Genomic DNA, 12,307 nt, shown 5'->3' with positions numbered 1-12,307 from the left:
AAATGTCACATCATAGCCACTCTTTGTCAAAAACACACAAGTAGGGACACCAGAGTGGCTGAGTCAGTTGGGTGTCCAACTCTTGGTTTCAGCTCAGGTCATGATCTCAGGGTCCCAAATTGAGTCCCATGTCAGGCTCTCTGCTCAGCAGGAAGTCTACTTGGGATTCTATCTCTCTTTTTCTCTTTCCCTCCCCTGGCCCCTCCCCTGCTTGCCCGTGTATTCTCTTTCTCTGTCTCAAACAAATAAATCTTGGGGCACCTGAGTGGCTCAGTCAGTTGGGTATCTGCCTTTGCCTCAGGCCATGATCTTGGGGTCCTGAGATCAAGCCCCACATCAGGCTCCCTGCTCAGCAGGGTCTGCTTCTCCCTCTCCTTCTGCTCCTCCCTCCATTTGTGTTCTCTCTCTCTCTCTTTCTATCTCAAATAAATAAATAAAATCTTTTTTTTAAAAAAATAAGCAAATATTTTAAAAAGAAAACCACACAAGCAAAATACCAATAAGAGTTACTAAGACTATTCTTTGGGTTGGGGTATAATTTGTGAAGTAAATTTTGCTTTCGGTGCTCTTGGATTTTTGTTTTATTTGTCTTTTAATGTACAGTGTGACAATGGAGAACCTTACCCATTATGAGACTTTCAATGAGCCTCATGTGAAAAAACAGGTAAAAGAGTCTGAAGCACAAGATATTATACAAGAAAGCAATACTGTGATCTTAAGAGTTTGGATATTTTCTTTTGTTTTACTTTCCTGCCTATAAAAATATAATAGAAATCCACAAAAAGGATTTTTTATGAAAAATAGAACCTATGGCTTCAGCTGCCATTATAAGAGCACCTTTTCAGATACAAGTTCTTTTTCAGACAATTCTTGAAAATTCTGAATGGTTTTGTAATGTTGAATGTTTTCAAGGATCAAAGCATGAGCCAGAGACAATGGTTCCAGACCTAAATATCCTTCCAAATGCCTGAGGTTCTCTTATTCAACCTGAATGGTCCTGAAAGCAGTGAATTTTTATTTTATTGTAGATGTCTCCTTACAGACCAGCTCTATATGGGAGGCGATTCTGATCAAGGGTAAGTAACCATTGTTATTAACCAGATCCTCCCTCAACAAATGCAAAGAAGCAGGAAGCAGAGCCAAAGAGCCCAAGAAACAAAAACCACAGTCAACATTTATTCTTGATTTTTGTCACTACTTCTTCTGTTAAATATACAGCAACCAATCTTTATTAACATACATGTAAGGAAAACATGTGCAGAACATAAGCATAGTAGGTAATAAGTAAATCTGGTCATGGGTTGGTTTATGCACCAAAATTTGTGAAAATTGGCCTGTGTGGCCTGTGGTAGGTTTTTGCCATTTCCAAGTGGGAGAACCTCAAATGAAGAGTGTTATGAGCCACAGTGAGCTAAAGAAGGCTAATAACACAAAGAGTTTCTGTTCACATCAAAGGACAAGGGTCCCATTTTATTTTTTTCCTACAACTTCACTTTGTTCTTTTTTCCAACAAATGTTTTAAAATTAGTGCAATACCAAGAGACATGAAGAAGGAGACACAGGACAAAAGTAGGAAAGTATAAATGGAATCCAGGAAGTTCTGTGGTGGATGACTGATAAATCTTGATAAGGAGAAAATGAACAGAATATTTCATCAGTCCATCTCTCCCTAAAGGGAAAAAACACATACATTTTTTTGTTTTGGATACATAGCTAAAGCTTTTGCAGAGGGGAAAGTGTCATGGGAAAATGGGAAATGTCTCTAATGTCTATAGCACACAGAATATCAAAGAGTAACAAAATATTAAAAGGCAAGAGATTATATCTGTAAAAAATTGTAATGCACATGTTGCATTAAAAAAAGTAAAATTACAGGACTAAATGGTTGTGTTACTGAAATAGTACTCAATATATAAACTCAAGCATTCCTTTTCAAATTCAGTTTTTCAGAGGTTGGGCTTCAGATGCCTGAGCGCTTTCGACATTATCTTTGCCTCCATTCTTCTTTATTCGGATGAACACAACTGCTAAAATTATACCTAAAAGACAAAACACAGGGTCAAAGAGATGGAATCTTAAAATGTCCTATCACATTCATTTATAAAGTAGTACTCTTGTAGGAAAAAATGACTCATATGACTTCATTTCTTTTTGTGGTTCAACAAAGTTTTGTCGTCCTGGTGAAAAAGGCATTCTAGGCATTGGCTTTCTTGGATTCATAAGTTTGTCATTTGTCTTATTGTAAGTAAGTATGTATCAACTCCCAAATCATATATAAGCTGTTAGCTCTCACTGGGTCTTTGCCAAGGAATATAGGACCTAATGCATACTGAAGACGAAGTGTGTAAGCATCTGAATGAGTTCCTGACCTTTTGACATATTCAATAAAGTCTATTCCAGTCCTTCCTCTTCTCTAGAGGAAAGAGTCCATCAGAACAACCAGAAAGCTGATCTCTGACCTGTTCACCTACCTAAAGCTTAGGTGTGTCCACACCAGATTCCATGTTATCTTTGGGGCCTTCCTCATGGCTCCAATTCTAGTAGACTCCCTAACCTTTCTGGTTTTTCTTATCTCTCAACTCCTACAAAATTACGTTGTGCATTTTAGCACTAACTCTGTACTATAAACCAGAGTTTATGGTTTATATGGAAAATATTGGTTTTTTCAATAGAAAATATGGAAAGGGAGATGTTTTATGGAACCAATATGGAAACCAATATGGAAAAGGGGAGTTGTTTTAAGGAAATAAACCTGGAAGTAAATTTACAGGAGGAATCATGGCAGAAGAGACTGGATGCTCAGAGACTAATGAAGAATCTTGCACTAAGGGGTGCCTGGGTGGCTCAGTCAGTTAAGCATCTGTCTTTGGCTGAGGTCATGACCTCCAGGTCTTGGGATCAAGCCCCTTGTTGTGCTTCCCACCCAGCAGGGAGTCTGCTTCTGCCCATCTCCCCGTTTGTGCTCTTCTTCTGTCTCTCTCTCTCAAGTGAATAAATAAAATCTTTCAAAAAAAATTTTTAAAAAAGAATCTTCCACTTATCCCAAACCTATTTGGAAAAAGTAAGGTATGGAACTGTAAGATCCTATTCTATTTTTAGATATCCCCAGACTCATTCAATTCTTAATGTGTGGCAAAATTATGGGATTAAACTGTCATGGGAGAAAATTATTTGGTTCATAAACTCAAAAATCCTTTTAAGATGGGAGGGTAGACAGAGGAAGAAAAAGCACAGAAGCCAGAAGGGAGCTTGGTAAATGAGTCGTAACTCAAAAGTCCAGCTCAATTAGTATAAAAGGTGTATACCAGCCTGTGGTCAGGAAGGAAAGATGATCCCTGTGCACATGTGAGGATGGGTTGTGGCTATGTCACATAGTTCTTTCCCTGTCACAATAATGAGGAATTTGGATGGAATGGTATAAGGAAATGAGATCTCTTTTAGCCAGTGAATCAGAGTCCAATGTGACAGATTGGGTCATGGCTGAAAAGACCAGATGCCAGGAAAAAAATGAATAGTTCTTAGAAGAATCCCAGCCCTCCTTTTAAAAGAGAAAGGATGTGAACTGGTGTAAAACCCTTCAGTCAAGTGGATCCAACATGATGAAGGATCTATCCCTAATATTTAACTTACGGTGAGGACAACAGCTGAAAGAGGACGATTACCACAGTAAGCCCCGAAAAAAAGAAGATGTCTAGAAATGGGGAATCTGATGCCTAGTCTGGCCAGGAGGCTAAGGCAGAGTAAGGCCTGAGATAAGCTAGAATTGTTCTGGAGTAATAAAGAATCAGAGTCTACAGTCATGAAAATACGCAAAGGGAAATTCTGTAACATTTCAGGCATGTGAGCATCTCCACTGGAAGGCTGATTCCACCTAGTCCAACAATGGCAGACTAGACTGCGAGTTCTGTGAATGTAGGATCTGGTATGTCTTGCCCATCACTGTATCCCCCATATTGAGCATAGGGCCTGACATATCAGGGGCACCGCTACTGCATTTCTTTCTCCTTCATCAAAAAACCTTGGGGCGCCTGGGTGGCTCAGCGGATTAAAGCCTCTGCCTTCGGCCCAGGTCATGATCCCAGGACCCTGGGATCGAGCCCCGCATCGGGCTCTCTGCTCAGTGCAGAGCCTGCTTCTCTCTCTCTCTCTCTGCCTGCCTCTCTGCCTACTTGTGTTCTCTGTCAAATAAATAAATGAAATCTTTAAAAAAACAAAAAACAAAAAACAAAAAAACAAAAAAAAAACCTTGGTAACTAGACCCAAAATATAACAATTTATGCTTTAAAGCCTCTTGTGTTGTATCTCCCAAACTAACCAACAAGTCAGTGATAAGTAAAATGCTGTACAAAGGCAGCAGCTCTCAACTGGGAAAGTCTGATAGTTTGCTAGGGATCTCTATTCCTTGCTTTGCACAGATTGCCAGTGAGCAGCCACCAGACAGGACCTGAAGAGAGATCCTGAGGTAAGGGTTTCAAAGGCCCAGAGCAGGAATCCTTGAATCTGAGAAATTATACTCACCAATAACCAAAAATGTAGTCAGGAGTATACCAACTGCCATGCCCACGGTGGGCATCCCAGAGTGGTGACCTGCTGGCAGGAAACAGCTTCCGTCCACACACTTGCAGAAAGTAACTGAAAAGCAGAATAGTATTCGGTGACACACCTTTTCAAGTAAACAGTTACAGAATTCCTTATCAAAGACAAGAATTCTCCCAATTCTTGGGAAAGTTCCTACCTGGTAAAGAGACTACTCTTTCCAAGGGTGGCCGACCTCCATCCTTGATGCGAATTGGGACATTGTAAACTCTCTCCTCAAAGTTTGTGTGCTTGGTGGCAAGTCTGGCATGTGTTCCTGTCAGAATAGGGGGAAAAAATGAATGACATGAAAACACAGCCTCGGAACCATCTATTAACAGGAATAAAGCTCATCTTTGCATACATAGTAAGGTTGATCAGGAAATGATTCAATATAAGTTTGAGTTAAACTACAAAAAGAATGACCACTCTATGTGTACCTTCCCTAAGGTCAAACAGGATGCTAACGCATCCTGTGATCTGATCATGATTTCTCTATAGAATGAATACTACTGAATATAGCTGGTTATCATTATTCCATATAGTGATGTTCTGTAAAGTTAAACCGAGTTTAACACTGAATTACAGAAAAAATATTTGAAGAAATAATTGCTAATTGTTTTTCCAAATTTGATGAAAACTCTAAATCCTCAGTTCAAAGAAAATTAGGAAATCCCAGGAAAAAGAAAGACAAACAAAACTACACTAAAGCACATAATAATCAAATTGCTTAAAACTAGTGGAAAAGAAAATCTTAAATTTAAGGGGAAAAAAAGAACAATGCAATCCAAAACACAGTAGAAAAAATATCTTTAAAGTATGAGAGACAAAAAAGTCCTAATAAATTTAAAAGTGTTTCAGTCAAATGTTCTCTGGTCACTATGAAATTAAGTTAGAAATCAATAATTAGAAAGATGTGGGAAATCCCCATATATTTGGAAACTGTATAATATGCTTTTTTGTAATATTTTATTTATTTATTTGACAGAGATCACAAGTAGGCAGAGAGGCAGGCAGAGAGAGAGGAGGAAGCAGACCCCTGCTGAGCAGAGAGCCCGATGTGGGGCTCGATCCCAGGACCCTGAGATCATGACCTGAGCCGAAGGCAGAGGCTTTAACCCACTGAGCCACCTAGGTGCCCCTATAATACACTTCTAAATGACCCAGGCATCACAAAAATATATATAAAAGGAAGATAAAAAGAATTTTGAACTGAAAGAAAATGAAAACACAATACATCAAACCTTGTGGAACACAACTAACGTGACACTAAGAGAAAAATTTATTACACCAAATCTCCATGTTAACAAAGCAAAAATTTCCAAATTAACTTCCATAGCTCCCACTTAATAAAAATGGAACAAGAACAACAAATCAAATACAAAATAAGAAGAATGAAGGACATAATAAAGATCTGAGCACTGAAATACAAAACAAAAAATAGAGAAAAATATATGAAATCAAAAGCTTGTTCTTTGTGAATATCAATAAAATTAATAACCTCCAGCCAGATTGATCTGGAAAAAAAGAGACAATTTTTCAATATCAGAATGATGTGATGATATCACTACATATTCTGTAGATACTAAAAGAATAATAAAATAATATGGCAAATAACTTTGTGCCAATAAATTAGACAAATCAAATGAAATAGACAAATAATTTAAAAGATAAAAACTAACAAGTTCAACTAACAAGAGATCTATAACTTAAATAGCCCCGTGTTTATTAAAGAAATTGAATTTTTAATTAAAACTTCCTATAAAGATGGCTCTAGGCCCAGATGCATTTATGGGTAATTTTTTACTGAACCGTAAGAGAGAAATAAAAAACAATTTTATACAAATTCTTTCAGATAATTAAAGAAATAGAATACTTCCCAAGTCTTTCTATGAGGGCAGCATTACTCTGATAATCAAGACCAGACAAAGACATTACAAGGAAAGAAAAATATAGACCAATAGTCCTCAAGAATACAGATAGAGAAATCCTTAAAATTTTAGCAAATCAAATCTAACAATATATAAAAATACTAATATTTCACCACCAACTAAGCATTATAACAGGAAGGGATTGGTTTAAGAACCAAAAGTTGATTGATATAATTCACCAATCAAAAGACCCCCCCCAAAAAATCAACCACATAATCATCTCAATCGATGTATAAGAGGTATGTGAAAATTTTAGCATCCATTCCCAGTTTAAAAAAGAAAAAGAAAACCCTCTCTGCAAGTTAGCAATAGAAGGTAAATTCTTCAATCTAATAAAGGGCATGAACAAAAAAACTACAGTAAACGTCATTCTAAATGGTCAAAGACTGAATGCTTTCTTCCCACATTCTAAATGGTCAAAGACTGAATGCTTTCTTCCCATATCAGGTACAAGCCAGGTTATTTCTACTTTCACTACTTTCATTCAACAATCTGCTGATAGTTTTAGCCAGCAATAAAACAAGGTAAAGAAATAAAAAGCATCCAGTTTGGAAAGGAAATTAAAATGTTACTCTTCACAGACTACAGGATTGCCCACCTAGAAAATCTGTGGAGTCCTAAAAAAAGGGAGAAAGAACACTGCAAAGTGAGGTCATCAGTGTCATAGGATATAAGATCAATACACAAAAATCATCAATTATATTCCCATATCTTGGAATTGCTTAAAAATTAAAACCTTAGATACCATTTAGGATAGCATCAAAAATATGAGATGCTTAGCAGAAATTATGTAAGAACTATACACTGGAAATTAAAATACTTTGCTCAGAGAAATTAAGACCTAAATAAATGGAGTTATAGATATCATGTTCATGGGTTAGAAGATTCAGTTTTGTTCAGATGCCAGTTCTCCCCCAAATTCAGCTACAGATTCACATGATCCCAAGTCACAATCTCCATAAGCTTTTTTGGTAGGAATTGACAAGCTAAATTCTAAAATTTATATGGAATGCAAAAGACCTCAATAGATGAAAAAAATATCAAAAAGAACACAGTGGGAAAAAATTACCTGATTTCCAAGTTTTATTCTAGTAAAACAGTCATCAAAGCAGTGTAGTATTAGTATAAAGATAGGCAAAGAGATCAGTGAAACAGGATAGTCCAGAAAAGGATCCATATATGTGTGGTTATTTGATCTTTGACAAAGCTGCCAAGACAATTCAATGTGAAAAGGATATTTTCAATAAATAGTGTCAGAACAATTAAATAGTCCTATTAAATACAATGAAAGTTGACCTTAACTGTATACCCCATACAAGAATTAACTTGAGTGATGCCTGGCTGGTTCAGCAGTTAAACATCTGAGTCTTGATTTCAGCTTAGATCATGATCTCAGGGTCCTGAGATCCAGCCCAATGGTGGGCTCTAAGCTCAGTGGGGAGTCCGCTTGAGATTCTCTCTTTCTCTCTCCCTCTGTGTCCCCTCACCCCACAGTTTTTTTTTTCTCTCTCTCTCTAAAAATAATAAATAAATCTATTTTTTAAAAATTAACTTGAAATGAACCATGGACCTAAATGTAAAAGCTGACATTGCAAAATCTTTAGAGGAAAAAATTAGAAAATTTTAGTAACCTTGGGTTAGGCAAAAATTTCTTAAATATTCACCAAAAAAGTCACAAATTACATAAAATTTAAAAAGAAAAAACTCAGACACCATAAAAATGTTTAAATTTGTTCTTCAAAAGACATTCTTACAAAATGAAAATATAAGCCATGTCCTGTAAGGAAGTATCTGTTAACATATTATTGAAAGAATTTTTACCTCGACTATAGAAAGAATGCTTGGAGTCAACAATGGAAACTGAGCAGCCAAATTTTTCAAATGGAAACAAAGTTTGAACAGACACTTCACCAGGGAAAATACATGGATGGCAAATAAGCCCATGGAAAGATGCTCCACACTGTTAGTCTTTAGGGAAACATAAATTAAAACGATAAGAAATGCTACTGCACTCCCACTAGAATGCCTAAAATAAAAATGACTACACATCTCAAGTGTTGGAGAGAATGTTGAGCAGGTAGACTTCTCATGCACCCATGGGAATGGAGAATGTTACAAACTAGAAAACAATTTGCCATTTTCTTAAAAATTTAACCAAGCAGCTACCATATGGCCCAACCATTCCACTGCTAGGGATTCAACCAAGAAAAATGAAAGGGTATGCTCTTACAATATTCTTGTTCACAAATGCTTATAGCAGCTTTACTTGATGCTGGGTGAAAAATAGCTAGACAAAAAAAGAGTACATACTGTGTTGCAGTATTTAAATAAAATTCTTGAAAATGCAAACTAATCTAATAGTGACAGTAGATTAGTGGTTACCTGGGGGTGGGGGATGGAGGATGGGCAGGGTGGGGTAGAAAATGGGATTTACAACTGGAGCATGAAAAGTCTTGGAGGGCAGTGAAAACATTCTTATCCTTATTGTGCTGATGGCTTCAATGATAGCAACATTTATCAATTTTTATAAAATTGTATGCTGTCAATATGGGCTGTTTATTGATGACAATTGTATTTCAATGAAGCTGTTTTCCCAGCTGCCATTGGAAATTTTGCAAATGCTTTTCAAATTACCCAATTATCCAATTGTCCAACGTACACTATGGGGGATGGGGTGTGCTAATCTTTCTCCCTCCAAAGCCCAGAGTTTTTTTTCCCTCTGATGAGCTCTTCTCTACAAGTTTTCAGAGCATGAACTTCCTTCCTGTAGCCTGGCTGCAAGCACACCAAGGCAAAGAAAAACTAATTTTAATCATAGATCAGTGTTTTGTTCGATGTACTTTTGACAACTCACCATTGATTTTGGAAACTTCCCAGTTACTTTGTAAAAATTCACTGTCAAGGGAAAATGTAAACTGTGGACCCAGAAATGACTGCTGGTCATCATCAGTGGCCTCGAAAATGACACTTCCAGTTGTTTGGAGGGGATGGCACAGAAACAAGCCTGCATCGTCCTTGGCTAGCCGAGGGGGGTTGTCATTCACATCGGAGAGGGTCAGGTGGAAACTGGCTATGGAGCTCAGATGGGAGCCACCTAAGGAGGTGAGAGATTGAAACATGGTATCAGGTCTCTCATTTTCCTCTTAAGGAAAAAAACAAAAAAAACAAAAAAAAACTTCCTTTTCTTAAAAACATACACACACAGTTCAAACAGTTGGGTTTATTGAGGTAGTAGAAAGATAACAAGCTTTCAGAATCAGACCTGGTTTCATTTCCTGCTTAAAAAGTCTCAATGATAATAATAACTAAGACTTATGTGCTAATATTTTTTTATTTTTTATTTAAATTCAAGTTAGTTAACAGATAGTGTAGTATTGGTTTCAGGATAGAATTTAGTGATATATCAGTTACATATAACACCCAGTGCTCATTCCAGTGAGTGCCCTCTTTAATGCCCAATACCCATTTAGCCCATCTGACCCCCACCTTCCCTCCAATAACCTTCAGTTTGTTTCCTATAGTTAAGAGTGTCTTATGGTTTGCCTCCCTCTCTGTTTTAAACTTACTTTGTTTTTCTTTCCCTTCCCCTATGTTCATCTGTTTTGTTTCTTAAATTCTACATATGAGGAAAATCATGACATATGTCTTTGCTTAGATAACTTATTTTGCTCAGCATAATACCCTCTAGTTCCAACCATGTTGTTACAAATGGCAAGATTTCATTCTTTTTGATGGCTGCATGATATTCCATTGTATATATATATACCATGTCTTCTTTATCCATTCATCTGTTGATGGACATCTGGACTCTTTCCATAATTTCACTATTGTTGACAATGCTGCTATAAGCATTAGGGAGCGTGCGTCCCTTTGAATCAGCATTTCTATATCTTTTGGATAAATACTTAGTAGTGTAATTGCTGGGTCTATTTTTAACTTTTTGAGGAACCTCCATATTGTTTTCCAGAGTGGCTGCACCAGTTTGCATTCTCACCAATAGTACAAAAAGTTTCCCCTTTCCCAGCATCTTCACCAATACCTGTTCTTTTCTGAGTTGTTCATCTTAGCCATTCGGACAGGTGTGAGGTGATATCTCATTGTAGTTTTGATTTGTATTTTCCTGATGATGAGTGATATTGAATATCTTTTCATGTGTCTGTTAGTCATTTGTGTGTCTTCTGTGGGAGAATGTCTATTCATGTCTTCTGCCCATTTCTTAACTGTATTATTTATTTTGGGGGTGCATGTGTCCCTTAGAATCAGCACTTCTGAATCCTTTTGTTAAATACCTAGTAGTGCAATTGTAAATGATTTTGATGAGTTCGTTACAGACTCTGGATACTAGCCCTTTATCCAATATGTCATTTGCAAGTACCTTCACCCATTCTGTAGGTTGCCTTTTAGTTTTGTTGATTGTTTCCTTCGCTGTGCAGAAGCTTTTTATCTTGATGAAGTCCTGATAGTTCATTTTTGCTTTTCTTTCCCTTGCCTCCAGAGATGTGGCTAGTGAGAAGTTGCTACAGTGAAAGTCAGAGAGGTTGTTGCCTATGTTCCCCTTTAGGATTTTGATGGTTTCCTATCTCACATTTAAATCTTTAATCCATCTTGAATTTATCTTTCTGTATGGTGTAAGAAAGTGGTCCAGCTTCATTCTTCTGCATGTGGCTGTCCAGTTTTCCCAGGAACATTTCTTGAAAAGACTGTCTTCTTTCCATTGGATATTCTTTCCTGCTTTGTCAAGATTAGTTGATAATAGAGTTGAGGGTCCATTTCTGGGTTCTCTATTCTGTTCCATTGATCTCTGTATCTGTTTTTGTGCCAGTACCATACTGACTTGATGACTACAGTTTTGTAATAGAGCTTGAAATACAGAATCACAATGCCTCCAGTTTTGTTCTTTTTCAGGATTGCTCTGGCTATTTGGGGTCTTTTGTGGTTCCATACAAATTTTAAGATTGTTTGTTCTAGCTCTGTGGTAAATGCTAGTGATATTTTGATCAGGATTGCATTGAATGTATAGCTTGCTTTGGGTATACATTACTTCAAAACAAGTCCAATGTGCATTTACTGATGACAAGACTGAGGTTCAAAGAAGTTGTGTGACTTGCCCAAGATCACACAGCAGTAGAGAGGTTTCCACCCCAAGAAGTCTGACTCTAGAGCCCACAATTTCTCCTCAACACTGATCTAGGCATGTTTGTTTAGTTTTCTACACATCATTTTTTCAGCTATATAATAAGTGACTTTGTGAGGACCCCACATGTACTGTTTGTTGAAAATAGTGAAGGGCTGCACAAATGTTATTTACTATGACATAGCGGTGAAAGATTAAAAATTTGTAGCCTTAACAGTTGGTAGCTGTGTGATTGTAAGCAAGTTACTGAACTTCTCAGTGCCTTGATTTCCTCATCCATAAAATATGGTCAAGAATAGCACCTACCCATAGTGTTATATGAGGATTAAGCTATTACACTAAGTGCTTAAAACCAGGGCTGCCAGTACAGTGTAAACTCAGACTCTTCTCACACTCCCTGACATCAGTCACAGAGACCAGTTCCACAGTTTATGACCCCATCTTGCTTTAATTCCAATGAACCTCATCCTCTTGCTTTGCTTTTCAACTGTCTTCCCTAGCCCTGACCACACTTAACCAAAGGAGGAAAAGCCACTGTGCTCTTGAAGTCATTTCATCTATCAGCATTTTAGAGCCAACAAAGGGAAACAGGGCTTTGGATCCTGGTTTTGATTCATGGAACTTCTAAAATGTGAGCGGTCTCTAGGACACATCCAAAGTGAAGTGT

General features: G+C 37.2%; 1 protein-coding gene across 3 annotated transcripts in view; it reads right to left on the bottom strand.

The window, feature by feature from the left end:
• Positions 1–1,146: 1,146 nt before the first annotated feature.
• CDH17 (cadherin 17) overlaps positions 1,147–12,307 on the bottom strand; it is a 76,711-nt gene continuing 65,550 nt past the window's right edge. For all 3 annotated transcript variants that reach the window (XM_004768565.3, XM_004768566.3, XM_004768569.3), the window contains exons 15-18: positions 9,361–9,600; positions 4,736–4,852; positions 4,519–4,632; positions 1,147–2,039 (exon numbers count right to left, since the gene is read on the bottom strand). In XM_004768565.3, the coding sequence (XP_004768622.1) occupies positions 1,939–2,039; positions 4,519–4,632; positions 4,736–4,852; positions 9,361–9,600 (572 nt within the window). In that variant the 3' untranslated portion in view covers positions 1,147–1,938. The remainder of the gene's footprint in view (positions 2,040–4,518; positions 4,633–4,735; positions 4,853–9,360; positions 9,601–12,307) is intronic.

The sequence above is a fragment of the Mustela putorius genome, unplaced genomic scaffold (genome assembly GCF_011764305.1).
Source record: "Mustela putorius furo isolate JIRA1106 unplaced genomic scaffold, ASM1176430v1.1 tig00000163_pilon_pilon_pilon, whole genome shotgun sequence".
Lineage (NCBI taxonomy): Eukaryota > Metazoa > Chordata > Mammalia > Carnivora > Mustelidae > Mustela > Mustela putorius.
The sequence above is the reverse complement of the archived record's forward strand: the minus strand, read 5'-3'. Positions and strand labels throughout refer to the sequence as shown.